This window comes from Xyrauchen texanus, chromosome 20 (genome assembly GCF_025860055.1).
Source record: "Xyrauchen texanus isolate HMW12.3.18 chromosome 20, RBS_HiC_50CHRs, whole genome shotgun sequence".
Taxonomy (NCBI): Eukaryota; Metazoa; Chordata; class Actinopteri; order Cypriniformes; family Catostomidae; genus Xyrauchen; species Xyrauchen texanus.
The window spans coordinates 22,114,246-22,132,822 of record NC_068295.1 but is presented as its reverse complement, the minus strand read 5'-3'; the positions used below and the strand labels follow the sequence as shown (position 1 = coordinate 22,132,822).

The 18,577-nt window shown below is 36.7% G+C and overlaps 1 protein-coding gene across 5 annotated transcripts; it reads right to left on the bottom strand.

Moving 5' to 3' along the window:
* Positions 1-1,013: 1,013 nt before the first annotated feature.
* LOC127660953 (erlin-1) lies at positions 1,014-17,523 on the bottom strand. 5 transcript variants are annotated; one of them, XM_052151458.1, is made up of 12 exons: positions 17,404-17,523; positions 9,472-9,602; positions 7,304-7,385; positions 7,095-7,141; positions 6,815-6,876; positions 6,596-6,721; positions 6,365-6,438; positions 6,230-6,288; positions 4,873-4,964; positions 4,680-4,769; positions 4,516-4,595; positions 1,014-3,761 (listed from the first exon to the last, which is right to left on the bottom strand). In XM_052151458.1, exons 2-12 carry the CDS (start codon positions 9,576-9,578, stop codon positions 3,537-3,539), a joined length of 1,044 nt encoding a protein of 347 aa, XP_052007418.1. In that variant the 5' UTR covers positions 9,579-9,602; positions 17,404-17,523; the 3' UTR covers positions 1,014-3,536. The 5 variants fall into 5 exon arrangements, with proteins under 5 accessions (XP_052007418.1, XP_052007414.1, XP_052007416.1 ...); XM_052151454.1 differs by lacking the exon at positions 17,404-17,523 and adding an exon at positions 10,453-10,553; XM_052151456.1 differs by lacking the exon at positions 17,404-17,523 and adding an exon at positions 10,513-10,545 and having other exon boundaries at positions 9,472-9,599.
* Between the last annotated feature and the right edge of the window lie 1,054 nt (positions 17,524-18,577).

The following is an 18,577-nucleotide window of genomic DNA, read 5'->3' as shown; positions in this document are numbered from 1 at the left end:
AACATCTCAAGGATGATCAGTGGAAACAGGATGCACCCGCGTGTCACGGCAAAGGCTGTGAATACTTATGTACATGGAATTTTTAATATTTTTTTTATAAATGTGCAAAGATCTCAAACAAACTTCTTTCACATTGTCATTATGGGGTATTGTTTGTAGAATTTTTAGTAAAATAATGAATTTAATCAATTTTGGAATAAGGCTGTAACATAAAATGTGGAAAAATTGAAGCACTGTGAATACTTTCTGGATGCACTGTATGTGCATGCTTCAACTTGTTAAATAAATTAATCATGGCTAGCATCAGTTACTGAAAACTTTTGCTCAGTGTAATACTGCATAAACAAAATATTACGGAGTATACCATCAACAAGATATTTTAATCTTGTTTAAAGGAACCGCGTAAGTTCTTTATACAAACTAAAGGTCTAACTGCTAAAATAGAACTTCACCTTTTTAATTTTCACCCTCAACAATAGGAAAATGTAATGTTTGTCAGGGTATTGGACTCTGACAAACATTGACTGATATTTACACAGGGGGTGGGGGGCGCCTCATGCTTATGTTCTTTCTTTAAGGTCAGCTGGAGGAAGACCTTTCTGCCCACTTCCTTAAGTGATCATTTCCTTCCTTTGTCCGTCTTTCTCTCATGGACTGTGAGTAAATCGGAGTCCTCTATCACAAAGTCAAACCAGGCTCATTTGTTACATTGTGATTAAAACTCTTGACATTTCCTGTATTTGGACAAATCCCTGACTGTGCACCCTCATTTTGGAGTTCATTTGCAGAGCAAACACTAATATATGGGTCATAACTGAAAACACTGGCAGTTTAGGTTGATCATCCAGCTGTAGATATTTTTTTTGAGCGTATAAGATTTTTCTCAAAAAAGTGTCAAAAAGCATGAAAAATATATTGTCACCAGATTGAAGACAACAGCAATTACTGCTCTACTTTTAAAAGCAGTGTAAATGTTAAATCAAGTTAAATCCATATAAATGTAAACTTGTGGAAAAAATTTTTTTTTATTTTTTTTTAAGTATTTCTCAGAAAAGCCAATTCTTGTTACAACTGATGCCTTAATATCATTACACAATCTATGACTGGCAGCACATTTCCTTTTAATACATGATGACAATAAGTCATCTTCCTTATTGTGCAAGACAAGAAAATGGATTATGATCACATATTTGCAAAATACAATTTTAGCGTGGAGGACCATATAGGGAAATTATCTTACATTGTATTAGCTTCCCACAGACACACATTGGTGCAGCTATCATAATGAAGACTCTCCATAGACATAATGATGTTTTTACTTTATGAACTATAGATTCTATCCCCTAACCCTACCCTTAAACCTAACCCGTTAAAAACCATAGAAGTGAAAACCGTTCTGCATTTTATGTTCAAAAACATCATTTAGTATGTTTTTTAAGCAATTTGAATTAAATGTCATTTAAATGTAATTTCACATTTATAGCATCATTTAAAAGGTTGTAACCTAAAAAGATTTCCTCGTAAACCACCCAAACCTGTGTACACACGTACACACGCACGCACAAACACTTCCATGGTATAAAAATATGTTTTATTTTACAGAATTGAACTTTTTCAAAACTTTATAAATTTTGCATATAAATGTTTTAAAATTAGGAGCTTAAATTATGCTGACATACAAAATGTGACATTCACAGAGTTGGTTTATTACAGGGCAGTCAAGTTCTATTCCCTCTTATTTAATCACAGGGATCATACAAACAGAAAGATCTGTATTAGACAGAGATTTTCATCTAAGATTTAACTTGCACAATGAAGGAAAACACTTGAAGAAAGAAGGGAGAAGCCACCAAACTGATCATAATGTGGTCATTGTAGGACAAGTCAGACTAATTGTATTACATGAATGGTTGTCTCTTTTTCCCCTCTACTGTACAACCGACTGAGTTGTCTAAAGTTGTTTGAGGCTTATTGTAGGGTACCAAAAAAGCAAGTCAATTAACTTTACAGAGGTCTCTTTCCTGAGAGATAGCACTATTATACACATTCAAAATCTGGTTTGGATGGTTTGATTAAATGCATTGTAATTATTGGCAAGTGAATGCAACTTAGGCAGATGTGGACACATTTTGTGGCAACCTTAACCATTCAAACTATGTTTTTGAACATGAGGCTCATTTAGCTCTTTGTTGTCCAGTCTTTTATTTCCGGAAGATCACTTGCCTCCCCTAGAGGTGACATACTGATGAAACGTTTGAGGCAACATGACAATTTTATGGACAACCAAGAAAAACATACAATAGATACAAACAAGTACCAATATGTTATCGGAATAGTTTTTAAATGTGTAACCATTTTCCATTCACCCATCATAATGGTATATTTATTTTTAGTGCCAAACAAAACTGCAGCCCTTATTTGAATTAAATTCCCTTTAAAGTACAATTCCTTCCAGTAATGACAAAACAACCAAGCTCAACTAAAGTCATACAGGCATTCAGGAGCAGACCATGTTTTTCTATCAGCTGTAACATCCATCTCATATCTTTTCAAAGGCTCGAGTTCTGGTTCTAGAACCTTTCGAAAACCAAACATCTAACTTTATGACAGCCCCATACCCAGTGCATGAAATCTCCTACGAATCAACACTTCAAATCAACATCCACAGGCCACCCACAAACTAACAAGCTACAAAATACTATACCAAACCCACTATATTTGACATTACATAAAACTAAATTCACACAGGGAAATTTGGGTTTCATTTTAGTAGAAAGATTATTAATCACAAATCAAGCAGGGAAATTTCAATGAGTGCGTTTGAGTTTTAAAACAAGATAATTCTTATGTAAAAGCCACTGATCTCTGCAGCTGTGGCTGAACTAATTGAAGGTTTTATCTATAAAGAAGTTAGTGACCTTAAAAGTGAGGAATTGCATCTGCAACTCTTCAAAGATATATTAAAGGAGATGACAAATGTATACTACAAAATGAATCTCCTCAGACTGTAGCTGCATTAGCCATTGCCTTTGATCTCAATTAGTGTGATGCCTTATAATTCCAGTTATTTCAAAAGACAACATATCAAGGTAAACCTCTAAATGGTCACATAACTGCAACAGCCAGCATCAAACAAATATTAAGTATGGATTTGGAAAAGGTAAGCAAAAGTTTAGAGCAAAGAAAAAAAGGAAAAGTATGCTTATGTGAGTCAGGGACATTGGAGGGGATAAAAGATTTGGATCACAATAATTAAATCTGGCAATATTTGGTAGAACAGACTGAGACAGTTCTTGAAAACTTTAGCTTCATCTTAAGACATTTATTTTTTCAGTCCAAAAATAACTGCTGGTAAACCACAGTTTCCAATTCTCAGCTGACTGACTCATAGCACAGTTAACCAAGCACCTAACCCCACAGCAGTACAAGAGTGAAAAGTATCCATGTCAGCATGCCACACAAAAATCCATGCCCCAAAAAGAGAGAGAAGGAGAAAGAGGGCAGGGGAGAGAGAGGGAGGGCAGCTCTCCGGAACCTCAGTGGCCTTCTGAGGGTTTGGACTTGGATACTTTTTTAAGACTCTCTTTCATACTCAAAGACTCCAGCTGGTCTATTGAATCTGCCACACCCTGGCTCGTGGATGGATGAGAGGCGCTGTTGTCTACAAACATGTTGGGGATGTCCTGACCAAAGTAGATCTTGCTGTTTGCTGCAATAGCCTGATATTTCATCAGCTGCAGATACTCCGGTGTGAGCTTCAGCTGTGGAGGAGGGAAACAGTGATCTAGTAAGTGACGTGAGCACATCCTTTGTGAAAGACTGTGTGAATGTGCCTCCATGTGTTGAAAGTGAACTTTAGACCCAGTATGACATCAGGTATATCCTCCTATAATCACTTTCCAAATTATACTGCCATGCACAGGCAAAATGCAGTCATTACACAATTTGTCAAAATGTAGTTATGACCGAAATTGGGTCTCTTTAGACAATGATCCATCCTGTGTCAGGCAGGTTTGGCTCAACTATGCTCATATTAAGAGAAAACAGTGTGTGAATATAGCAGTAACTACAAAATCAAAAAATCAAAAATGGGGGCCCTTCGTAGCTCAGTGGTTCGCTAGCTTGCTAGTTAGAATCCAAGGGCATGCTGAGTGATTCCAGCCTGGTCTCCTAAGCAACCAAATTGGGCCCGGTTGCTAGGGAGGGTAGAGTAACACAGGGTTCATTTTAGAGTAAAATGTGGTTCATTCTCAGTGGGGCATGTGGGGAGTTTAGCGTGGATGCCGCGGTGGATGGTGTGAAGCCTCCACACACGCTATGTCTCTGTGGAAATGCACTCAACAAGCCACATTATAAGATGCACGGGTTGGTGGTCACAAATGCGGAGGCAGCCATCACAAGGCCTTAAAAGCACATTGGGAATTGGGCATGCCAAATTGGGAGAAAAAGGGCAAAAAAAATAATAAAATACACTAAGCAACACACACGGCATTGTGACAACATAGTGCTTTTTACCCTGTTGGCTTCAGCAAACTTTCCAGCAGTGTAATATTCAGCATCCGCTCTTGCCCTCTCCCTTGCCAGGAAAGCAGCATCTGCAAATATCAGATTAACGTGTATGATGAGAAAACACACTGTGTGACACATGCTATAGAAATGCTTTGTCAGGCAAATCAGACCTTCTATTTCAGAGATCTTCTTCTCGGTTTCCTTCTCCATTACTTTTTGTTGGAAGTGGATCTCTGCCACCTGAGCCATTTTCTGAGCCTCTGAAATTAGAACAAAAGATGAATGAGCACAGACACCCCAATCCCATATACACAACTGTTTACATAATTAGCATTAAGCAAAACTGGAGGTTTAGACTTCTACCAATAATAGCTTTCTTCCTCTCAGTTTCAGCCTCTTTCTCCACCACTTTCTGCGTCTGAACAGTGATGAGCAGTCTGGTTTTCTCTGCTTCCCTGCAAAGGATAAAAGAGAGTGATTTTTTTAAAGATGGTTCTTGTAGATAGATACATCCAAGGACAGTATATCACAATGATTCATGCTGGTAAAAATATTGAATGTCAGTGAATAATGAAAAAATAAATGGGGGATGTGGCAGACTGGTCATCTAACAGCTGACTAGTCGGTTAGTGGGGTCGACTACTAACATTAATATTTTTAGTGGTCGTGGTTTTAATGGGAGATGCATTTCTCAAACTAAATGAGAGCATTTTGGCTTGATTATAGCTTGGTAAATAGCAGTCAGAGGCACAGTAAAACCCACTGGAAGAAGTTTTGTCTCTTTAGTGCTTAGGTTTAGTATTTTTATGCATCGCTGCTGTTACTGCCATAAAAGCGCTGCATCAAGAGTACACTCCAAGAAGATCACTGTCAGACGTTATACCCTCTGCTGTGAGTAATGTTACCGTATTTGTGAGGTGTTGTGGTGACATTGAAGCCTTTTGCTGATTCTGATTGCAGTAAAAAAAAAAAAAAGCGTGTCATCCTGCATTCAGGATTTGCATAAGCGGTTTTGTGCCCCTCTGTATTGAAGCCACGCTTTGTTAATTGTTATATAGATAGTTTTGCACAATATTCTATAGTTATTTAGACTATTTATTTGTTGAATATCCATTAGTCACCATGCAGAAGGTCTTTGCATCCATTTATTCCTCTAAAAGGCAACTAATCTGGAACACGTGAACACAGTGGAGCCTAATTATACATTATTATCTTTAACACTCAGTTAACTAATTGCTCAAACAACCGACCGACTAGTCGATTATAAAAATTGGTAGTTTTGCACATCCCTAAATGGTTGAAGTTTAAATGGATTGTTCACCAAAAAAGTAAAAGATGAAAATCTGTCATCATTTATTTACCCTCTTGTCATTCCAAACCTGTACGTCTTCCTTTCTTCCATGGAATACAAAAGGAGGTGTTGGGCAGAAGGTTAAAGATCTGAACCATTTGGTTAATGTCTCGTTTTGTATTCCATGGAAAAAAGAATGTTATATAGGTTTGGAACTACATGAGGGTTAGTAAATGATGACAGAATTTTGATTGATGGGTGAACTATCCCTTTAAGTTCAGATTTGCATTGTTCCAAAGAGCACAATGCTCTGTGAAACTTATTCAAATTATGGGACAGGGTGAGCACTTCAGTGTCAAGAGCACACAACTCACAGTCACACTGAATCTCATCCAAGCAGACTGATGTAATGAGAATATACCAACTTACATCAGCTCGTAGTTTCTTCTGATTGCCTCAGGAATTTTAGGTTTGGTGACCCGCACAGCCTGCAAAATACCACAGAAACAAGACTATTCAATTCAAGCCAAAACTGAAACCACAGAGAGTGAGATACAAACTTACCTGAATAGTGAGACCAGGAGCCATGGCATTCAAGTCTTTCTGCAAAGCAGTCTTTAAGTTCTCATCAATTATGTCTGTCAAACAAAAACAAGACTAACGCTAAGACTATTTCAAATTTCCATGCAGTGAGACAAAACAAATTACACAGCAGAAACTGCAGTGCACATGTAAACAACTCATGGCTCAAAGTATACTCGGCAGAATAAACTGTTTGACATATCGGTGACTTACCGAACAGCTCTATGTAGACTTCCTGTAGTGTGTGCACACTGCAGAACTGATTCAACTCATGGTGAATTTTGTTGAAGATTAGAGTCTTGTCATAATCTGCAGTGTAGTTCTTTACTATGTCCACCACTGAGGAGCAAGAGAAGTGAGGACATGAGCAGCACAGAAGCCATGGAATGATTTAAAAAACAAAACAAATCAAGGCTTTGTAAAGGCCCTTACCTGCTGATTGAACCAGCATGTTGACCACTTCAATTCTGTCAAAATAGATCATGACACCCCCACTGTGGAAGACAGAATAATTATTGCTGTCATTGAAGAACTCAAAGAACTCACAAAATATCTATTATACTGTGTTTCGACAAGCTACCCTAACCAAAAGCAAATCAATTAAAGGTCAGCTCTTGACCTTTATATAAAAATAATGGGCATTTGATTAACCATTTAGATGTCATTTTACAGAACATACTTTAGGAATGTTACCAACTAAAGGAATGTTTACCTGGTTCCACAAGGCACATTTTTTATTTCATCCGTTTGCAAAGTTGTCTGTAAGTTTGATTCAAGCATAATAAAAAAATAAATGAAATCAGCATTTTCAACAAATTCTACAACAACCTCAAACACCCCACCCATGATCATTAAAGCTGTAATAAAGGCATAATGATTTTGTTATTTGGGCTATTATGATTTAATAAAGGACATTAGTACCTGCACTGATCTGTATGAAGTGATGAAAGGGAGCATTATATGGTAACCTGGGCCATTAGGATTGGTCAGCAAAGCTCCTCCTCTGAAAAAACATGGCAATTAATTTTAAACTAAGAAATAAAACTGATCACAGATATTTAGTTTGAAATATTAAAAAACATGGACAACAATTCCTCTAGACTAGAGATCAAAAAATAAATAAAATAAATGCCATTGATATCAAGAACTACAGAAAAGCTGCACTATTACTATAATTTGTGGGTGCATGACTAATTTACTTCTCAATCAAAATGTTCTGACATAACAGGGGGATTACTGAGATAAAGCGAGTAGTGTTCTGTTTTTTCTAGAAGTTTTAATTATTTTAATAAATAAATATATATATTTTACAAATACTTTTCAAAACTACAATAAAATTGTGGGTAAAACATTTTATTTGGCAAAACATTGCAATTATTTTTTTTTAAAAAAGAGCACTTTTAAAGCTGAAGTGTATAATTCCTGCACCACTAGCATCACCAAACAGAATTCCAAAATAAGGTAACACTTTACAATAAGGTTACATTTGTTAAAATTAGGTGCTGTAAAAGGTGCCATTGATTTAGCCAGGCTCCCCATTTCCAAAGCACTGCACCAATATCACTGAGAAAGACACAAAGTATCTTCCCACAGTGTCAAACACAACAGAAGTTAAATAGCACCTTCAGCTGACAAATTATAAATCAGATAAAAAATGTGTCCGCGGCCCACGGACACATTTTTGTTTGCTATTTACAAAGTCTAGAGCTCTCACAGAGACTGGTGAGATATCTCATGACACATATTTCAGTCATTTCTTTCAGGAAGTAGGGATTTATTTTGCTTACCTTTCCATCCATCCATCCATCCATCCATCTTCAACCGCTTATCCGAAGTCGGGTCGCGGGGGCAGCTGCTCCAGCAGGGGGCCCCAAACTTCCCTAGCCCGAGCCACATTAACCAACTCTGACTGGGCGACCCCGAGGCGTTCCCAGGCCAGTGTGGAGATGTAATCTCTCCACCTAGTCCTGGGTCTTCCCCGAGGCCTCCTCCCAGCTGGACGTGCCTGAAACACCTCCCTAGGGAGGCGGCCAGGGGGCATCCTTACATCCTTACCAGATGCCCAAACCTCAACTGACTCCTTTCAATGCAAAGGAGCAGCGGCTCTACTCCGAGCTCCTCACGGATGACTGAGCTCCTCACCCTATCTCTAAGGGAGAAGCCTGCCACCCTTCTGAGGAAGCCCATTTCGGCCGCTTGTACTCGCGACCTAGTTCTTTCGGTCATGACCCAACCTTCATGACCATAGGTGAGGGTAGGAACAAAAACTGACCGGTAGATCGAGAGCTTTGCCTTCCGGCTCAGCTCTCTTTTCGTGACAACGGTGCGATAGAGCGAGTGCAATACCGCCCCTGCTGCCCCAACTCTCCGGCCAACCTCCCGCTCCATTGTCCCCTCACTCGTGAACAAGACCCCGAGGTACTTGAACTCCTTCACTTGGGGCTTACCTTTCCATTAAAAAAAATAAAAATCAATTAACAAACTAATAATTTTACAGCATTTATTAATCTTGGTTAATGTTTATTTTAACATATAGTAATACATTTTTAAATCAAAAGTTGAATATGTTAACATTAATTAATGCACTAGTATGAACATCAACAAAGATTAATAAATGCTGTAAAAAATATATTGTTCATTGTTATTTCATGATACTTAAAGAATTAACTAATGTTAACGAATAGAATCTTATTGTAAAGTGTTACCAAAATAAATATTGTTTTCAAACAGCTTTTTCAAACACTCCCCTATCTGCCATTGATCAAACAGATAGTCCTGCCCAAAATTTACACAATTAATTATGCCAGTGTTGCTGTGTCGGCTGGATGGGCCGCTTGAAACAAACAACAATTTTTATAGCACTAAAGAGACAGAGTTTACAGTTTTCAAGGAAGTCAACCTATACGCTGGGATAGCAGAATGCATTTAATTTCTAAAAGTTTGCACACGTCCGATTTAAGTCAACCCAGCTTTAGCAAATGCAGTTAGATAATAGGTATCTAACCTGAGGTTATTTTAGTGCATTTATGTCTATATAAACACACTTTACCTTAATACAAAATACCTGAATGCAAATTCCTTAAACTCACCTGTAATAAACTGCTAAATGTCCTTCCTCAATCTTGTGTATGGAAGAATGAAGCAGAATGGCCATCACACCAGCCATTGTTGCAACTACTGCCCCAACGTGTGCCATTATTCTTCACCCAGCACTCACCTGCTAAGAGACAAATTTACAAAGAAAATAAAAGTTGATCCTTAGAATTAAACACAATTTAGGTGGCAAAAGGTCAGTTTATAACATATGGTAGGGCCATGTTCTGCAGAACCAACACTCCCCTCAGCCCACATATCCACAAACCAATATTCTCTGGTGAGCTGCACAGTGAATCAAGATAACAGGTTGTCAAAGTCCAGGAGACCCACCCACAGCCCCCGACACAAGGAAGTATTTATTGTCATTCCAAATAAAAGTCCAATGCAAATATACAAACTACACAATCCCAGACTGATGATGGCCATATTGTGCGCGCGTAGTTAAAGCTGCATGACACCCACGGCTATTTCTGGATAACGAATATTAATCATAAGTCTGTCAGTGACCGGCTGTGTATCGCAACCTAGTGAGCTGCCTACATAGACAGCGATTATAGGCATCGTAGGCTCGTGCAAAACGTTGTTAAGCCAAAAATGCTAGATAGGTAACTCACTAGAGATTTCAAACACATCCTTTCCATACTTCCTCAAATTAAGTGCTGACTCGCCCACACTACTGTAAATTGCACAAATTGATAACAATGAGTCTTTTCTGTTGTGTTCACATATTACCAATACTAAAACAACCATTTCAGTGCACTAATGATGATCTATTCGTTGTAGAAGATACCACACCAGTGAAACATTACTGAATTCAAGCTAACCAACGCCCGCAGGGTGTCCATGCAGGAATAGCCACTGCTGGCTAACTAAGCTAATAATTTGAAATTTCAGCAAAACTTGTGGCAAAACGACAATCGGTCAAGTTGAACGGGATATACAAGAGGCTAATACAAGCCGTAGGATGCATTTACCGATCATTCAATTAGTTAACGGACAATGCTGTCCTTTCACTTTCGCAGAACATTACTCACGAAGCCAACATCGTAGACTGAAGGATCCGAGTGAAAGGCTTTGCAGAATAGGATATTGATTTCCCTTTCAAAATCTTCCCTTTCAAACACACCTTCAAAATAAAAGTCATGATTTTAAAGGAATATTCCGAGTTCAACACAAAATAAGCATTAATTGTGGCATAATGTTGATTAACACCAAAACATTTTTTTCCTTTTCTTTAAAAAAATAATATAAAAATTGAGGTTACAGTGAGGCACTTACTATGGAAGTGACTGGGGCCAACGTTTTGAGGGTTGAAAGACAGAATTGTAAGGCTTATAATTTTATAAAAGCTCTTACAGTAATTCTTCTGTTAAAACTCTTGTATTATTTGAGCTGTAAAGTTGTTTAAATAATTTGTTTTACTGTCAATCTGGGGTTTTAGGGTATGTTGAAATTACATCGTCATGGCAACAAAGTTGTAAAATTGGCTTTAACTTTGCAAAGAAAAGGTTATTAAGCAATTTTATCACACTAAATCATGTAAGCACACGTTTTGTTTATGTATTGTGGCTATACCTTTAAAACAGTGAGTTTTTTAATGTTTACGGATTGGCCCCATTCACTTCCATTGTAAGTGCCTCACTACAACCCAGATTTTAGTTTTTTGTGTTTTTAAAAGAGGGGCAAGTCAACATTAATTTTTAAGGTAATCGATTTTATGCCACAAATGCTGTCAATTGAGCTTAACTTGTATTGAACGTGGAAATTTCCTTTAAATGTGCGCTAAATAACTTCTGTCTTTGTGTCATCTTGGACTTTCACCTAACGGCTTGGATGCAATTGTTTTCAGTTTCAGAAGCCATTATAGACATTTTGTATTCACAATCAGCCATAATTACTTTAATCAATGAGTGAAAGTGTCAAATAACAGGACAGTTACTGAGATTAAGTGAGTCATGTGATTCTAACATGGCAGCCCACATCTGTGGACCCTCTCCATGTAGAATAAATCAGCTTTTATAAGATTACTGATATGACTGGAGTCTTCATTTTAATGTGAGTGCTCATGATTTCCTACATAAACTGCAAAATTACAATTCATGTCTTTAGGAGTTAAACTTTTTTAATGAGGAAAAATTACTTAAGTTAAATTGAAAAGAGGGGCTTGTTTAACTCAATTCTGCATGAGAAAACATTCAAAAACAAAATATGTCGACAATAAAACAGCATGTTACAACTGTGGAAATGTAATTGTTTTCCTCAATGTGGATACTAAGACAAGGAAGAGTCCTGGCTCTGGCATTGGGATTTACAGCCAGTGGGCATCGCAGGTCTCTTGCTTTCTCTGACCTGAAACTGAATTTTTTTTTATCTACAATCCAGAACCTGAGGTGATGTGAGAACTGAAAGGTCAGTTAATTTAGAGATACACCCTAAACAGCCTGCAGCAAAAGCTGAGTTTAGTTGGTATTGCTTTATTTTATTAGATATAATATTCAGTGTATTATCAGCTGCAATGTGAAAAGCTGTCCCAAAGCATGTTGTAGTGGTAGTGAGCCAATAACAGATACAATTATTGATATCAATAATATTAATATTGCAGCACCATTTGCTCTTGAGTAGCTCCAGTTAATGGAAACGGATTATTGAAGTTTGCTGAGGGAAAAATGGTCTGCTACATTAGAAATAACCTTTATTTCATAGTGTACTGTATATATATACATTTGAATGAAACATTTTGCATTGCAGTTTTGTTGCGGTTTTGAGCATGATTAATCTCAACTCTTTTAGGAACTGGGAGAGCGGCATTCCACTTTGTAGCCTTCCACATATGTGATAGGACATCACAACTCTGGTTTTTAACCGCATGATCTGGTGTCAGATTTGTGCTGTAAAGTTCCTCACTGTCTGGAATGTTGAAAGATGTGACAACTATCTTTTGATGAAACTTAGGTAGAGGATGTGTCTCTCCAGCAGATGTCACTGATGTCAATGATGTGTTTAAAATGCCTTCTATCGAATAAATAATTCATGAATTGCACATTCCTTTTCATATGCTATGTATATGTTTGTTTGGCTGTGTTGTTAATCTCCCTGCCACTGATGGTACAGTGATTGAGCATGAAGAAAACCCCTGTCATGTCAGTGGGAAGCTGACATACTTAGGCCCTCAGATGACCACTTTAGCAATCGCTGGATTGAGTGGCGACAGAGCTGAAAACTCTTTGGTACTTATTGAATCTTAAGTAGAGAGGTCTTAAATCAATTGTAATTGGTCAATGGTAATAATTTGAAGCAATAATACTACCACACTATGGGAAGGGTCATCATAATCAAAAGGTTTAGGCCTCCCTTTATATTTGGGAATGCCATAAAATAATAAAATTTTCATTCTCAACAGCCTTTGAAACAAATTAAACTAAGGCTGTGTCCAAGTGCCATCTACTGGTTAACTTTCTCTGACTTGTATATTGGTGCTAAGGAAGGCTTTCTGCTTTGTGTGAATGCTGACACTTCATACAAACATCTCTGTCTTACAAACCACATGTAAGGAGACTCTCAGCTCATGCTAATCACATGTGCATTTTTAGTGCATTTTGTATGTATTTTAGAATTATTTAATTTTTTATCGTCCTGATAACATAATTTTCCAATTGTCTTTTGTTTGAATTTTTCATCATAAATTACAGTGACACTTCTCTGCAGGAAGGCAGTTTCCAAAGCTTGGTAGTGTAGGACAACAACCTCTTTGCTGCAGGATTTGTAAGAAATGTTCTTCATCATGGCCCTGAAAATAGCCTGACTATACAGTAAAATAAATCTGAGACATAAATTCACCATAATTCAAGGGTATTTGCAAATACATTGCAGGACGTAATTTTACAAAACATACAAATTAAAGGAAGTAAATTGGAGGTAATGGAGACTTGGGCTTTGGACGAGGCAGTTTCAGCTATATGCTTTTCCCCTGACTGTGAGACACTACTGCTAACTTCTAGCACAGTATGTATTTTATAATTTAATTTGTTTAATTTTATATAAATGATAATGTAATTTTTATAATTCATGAGATAAACATATATATGATAGAATAATGCTATTACAATTACATATACAATATTATTATATACAATTATATAATATATATCATTATTTAACTTATATTTTGTCAAACATTTCATAATAAATATTCTGAAAGTTTTTAATGCTTACAAATTTTGATTTTATTTTCCAGGGACATGTTTACAGGTTCAAACCATTACTGAAGGATAAAGTTGTCAAAGTCCTGGATGTTCTTTGTGGAGATTTTGTGGCTGTTGCTCCATTATACACTGATAGAAACATTTTTGTGGCAAAATAATATTGCAGTGACAATGGGCTGATAATTAAATTAATTATAATCGATAAATATTTACATATTCAAATATTATAACATTACAATACAGTACAAATCATAATACTTAGTAATAGTCTTATATAAATGAAATATGATGTATCTGTATTGTAACTATTATTGCATTGTCAATACTGGTTTATATACGGTTAGAATATTGTTGTGTATAATATCTAAAAGAACATTCTTGTATGTGCACAAGTGGCGCAACATACTGTACATGCAATTTGTCTTCCTTTTTAAACAGTCAGTTAAAGCTATGGGCTATGGATGGTGGACTTTGCATGGGTTCCATCTCTCTGTAAACAAATGTTAGTGCTTTAAGTAGAGGTTTTATATGTTCTTCCCCATTCAAACTATCATTTAATTCAATCTGCTTTACATGCATCTGTTTCATTTGGTCTAACTGAACTTCAGGCAACCAGTATAGCATGCTGCATCATAGTACAGTATGTTGTTGTAGGGACAGTCAGTGGAGACGTCTTTTTTGCGGAGATGACCACAAAACAGAAGCCCAGGCTAGTGCACAGAGTGCATTTATACCATGTTCATTCAGAACATTTGGTGTGAGTTTTTTATAGTATCATTATTATTTGATATCATTTTTGTTGTTGGTTGACCGAGTCTATTATTATATACAGAATAATATAGTATATATATAAGATATATTATATTTGTTCTGAACAGGTTTGATCAAAGTGGCAGCTTCTTACTGACTGCCACATCAGACACACACATGTTTCTGCTGTATGCAAGGCCATCAAAAGTATTTGAAATAATCGGATGGATCGGTACTTTCTAAGACAAGATATTTACTGTTGTATGCCTCGGGATTGAAGTTATTTCAAAGAAATACTTTTCCTTTCATTAGAGGCTCCAGGTGCCATTGTAAGCCTTTCTACTCAGTACCTCAAAGAGAGCAATCAGGTTAAAGTGCTGGCGCTGTGTAGCAGGCAGGCAGAGGGGAAGACAGAGAGAGAAACCAACGAAGGAAATGTTCTTCTGCTACTGACATTGTTTGTATAGCAAATCAACTAGGTACTATATGGAAATACAGAAAACAATTGTAATATAGTCTGGCAAATGGAAAGCTTCTGTGAAAAATGACAAGGACAAATGATAGACATAGCAAACAAATACTGTATAGAGGCCCCAAAAAAGTTGGAAAACTTAAAGGTGAAGTGAGTTATTTTTGCACTAATAGTGGCACCAAACGGAATTCCAAAACAATAATATGTTTTTAAACAACCTTTGCCAACACCCCTTAGACTTGTGCCCTTTCGCACTCTATGATTACCTGTGAACAAATAGGCCATACTAAATAAAAAGCGATAAACATTTAATGTCGTAATAAACAAGACCACTATAACATATAAACACCAGAAAGAAATTGTGGCAGAGGAATCGAGTCATCCAATAACATCTCTGGATTGAACAGCATCTAGTTTGCAGGGAATCCAGCACATGAGGTAGGATGGTTTTTCTGGTAACTAGTAAGCATAACGACAATGCCATTTCTGATCATTTTGGCGCCCCAGACGAGATTGCTGACAGGGGGAGGCGGTGGTGTATTAGTGGCTTGTGCTGCGATCTCATCATTGGTGGTGGTGGTGTGTGGGTGTTCTACACCTTGTAAATGTGATGCCAATGTTCACTCTGGTTTTATTCCATTCTCTATCTGTCTTTTAGCAAGTCAACAAATTTTGGCTTTAACATCTGTAGGTAAAGCTACATTTCATTTCCTCTAAAAATGTCTGCCATGGATGTTCACATTCCACCAGCTAAACAGCTAGCTCAAGTAGCCATGCCTCAAACTCACGCTAAAGGTTAAGCTAGAAAGAGATGGGTAGAGCTGAGCGGGCCTCTCAAAATATAAACATCAATGTTTTGATTGTGCCTGGGAGGTTCAGTGTTTATAATTTTAGGGAAGGTAAACCCACACATGGCTAACTTATGGTCAATGAACTGTAAACTGGGATAGTAGAATGTATTTTGACTAGGGCTGTCGATTTAACATGTTAATTCAGTGCGATTAATTTTATCCAAAATAACGTGTTAAAAAAATGAACGCAATTAATCGCAATCCTCCGGACCGTAATAATGAACATTCCTGAGAAATGCAAGCTTGTAGTACCACCTGTTTACTCCTGAGGACAGTAAGTGAAACTTCAGCAATATGGGCAACAGGCTGTTTATAAAGTGAACAAAACAACCCTTCAGCAGGCAGCATGACACAAACATGCATTAAGTTCATGCGTTCAAAAAACTTGATGGAGCACAAATTCGAACTAAGTGATCTCAAGATGTGTTCTAAGTATTCAACTATATTTAACTTGATACAGTGACCTAAAAATTTTATGTTTATGATGCAACGCACCCGAGATGCTACACAAGCATGTCTGACACAGGTGTACATTGACGGGTCCTTAAATAAGCCCTTGTAATAAATCTCAAACTGATTGACAAATTCTCTTGTGAAATTGATTGCTGTGAACTGTATGCCAATGATTGACTTATGATCAATAATATGGTAGTGAACAATACATTGTATTCTAAAGCTGTTTTTTTTGTATTGTCTTATTAATTAATAACTCTTCTGCCACAAGAATGTAATGCATTTTAATTATCTGAATATTTTTTATTATATAAATATATATATAATTTTTAAATATTTAAAGATAACTATGTATAATGATTTCATCATTATATATTGAATTATTGTTATACGAGGGCCTTTTTTTAGCAAATATTTGTATGTGCTATTAATTAATCGGGACACTATATAATTAATTTGATAAAATTTTTAATCGATTGACAGCCCTAATTTTGATATCAATGAAGTTACACAGTTTACCTTTAATCTGCTCTTTAAAGTAAACAAATGTATTTGCAATTGATAGCAAAAATTCAAACCAAGTGGCATTTATTTTAAATAAAGATTGTAGAAATAGAAAGAAAAGAGTTAACATAATTTCTTTCATTTTAAATTACAAAACAATATATGCTGTATAATGTTCACAAATAAGAAATTTGGACACTTTCTGGTTGTCAAACTTAATGGAAAATTTCCATATTAAAGAATAATTTACCCCAAACTTTAAATTCTGTCAACATTCAGCCCCAAAAATGCTGTCCTCGTTGTTCCAAACCTGTCTGACTTTTTTCTGTAGAACACAAATGAGAATTTTTGTGTTCAAAAGGAGAATGTTTTCCTCAGTCACCATTTACTTTCATTGCATCTTTTCCCATATAATTAAAGTCCATGCTGACTAAGACTATCATTCTGCTTGACATTACATTTGCCACACATATTTGGACAAATATGAGGGTGAGGAAATGACAGAATTTTTGGTTAAATTAACATCAGTTTTGGGTGATGACTGCAGACATGAAATTAAAATTACAATGGGACCCATTGGTTAAAAAGTTATCGCAAAACAACCAAGAAATTTTTGTTTTTAGAAAATGTCCAGCATATTTTGTTATTTTATTAAATGAAATTCATAAATTTCAAGCTTAAGTATCAAAATACCTTTTTTGGTTCCATGTATGTCACAACTCCAACAGTGCTTCTCAAAATAATGTGCCACTCCCAGGTTGTGTGGACGTCTGTGGCTGTCTACGTAAAGATGTTCTTCACAACTACCTGTATGTAGGAGCTCCCTCATACTCTCTGTTCACTTGTCCTGGCCACAAACAAGATATTTGGTCACTGCCAGCAGAGAAAATTCTTAGAGAGATTTAATTTCCCTGAGGCATTAAGAAACAACATGCACAGTCTGAAGTTTTATTTTATTTTTTGGCATAACTCCTAACTGGTTCTCATGTGATTAACAGAGTGGAGAAATGTCCTCAAATGCACAGAAAGCAGTCAAGTTTATCCCAGAAGAGGAGGCAGGGGGCCATTTTCTGAGCCCTGCATTTCTAAAGCTCTCTCCTCACCAAAACTGGCTGGCAACAGTTGGCAGGTTTGGACTGCTGCATAACGGTGAGATATCTAAAATGTTATTGTCTTATATCTACAAGTTATTTCATGTCAATTAGCACTGAGCTAGGAGAAATATGTTTCTAGGAAACTGTCCAAATATCTGATGGCTATGGAAATGTGCCTAACTTTGATGTGCAGGACAGGTTTGTACAACTGCAATGCCAATCATGTTGGCAGGGTGGAGTTGGCTCTGTTTGTTTCACACCAGACAGTCAGACCCTCATCACCACTAGCCTGAGGGATGGCTCTCTTGTCTGCAGCAGACTCGGGTGAGCTCAGGTGTGTTTATGTGTTTCAAAACATGCTCCACCAGCCATTAAAGAGGAGTTTAGAACCTCATAAAAACATCAAACTGACATATTCAACAGTGTTTTTTTATTCTGGTAATTTTATGCCCTTGGAGCTTTTGATATTTAACCTTACATATTCTTGTGTTTACAAATGTAACAGGTTAAAGCTTTCTGGGTCTAGCAAAGCAAATGAGCTACCCAGTATGGTCATTCGATTGATGATTCTTTTGAGTAAGTACATAGTGTCTTCTGAAAACACTGTCCTCACCAAAATGACTGACTGGGATCCACAGTCATAGTCCCCAACTAGATGTTCCTCATTTCAAACAGGGGAGGTATAGAACATAATCAGATTTGTTTAAATATAATTTAGATAAAGTATTGAATTGTTTGTTCAGATAAATTTTCCTGGCTTAGTTACCGGGGAA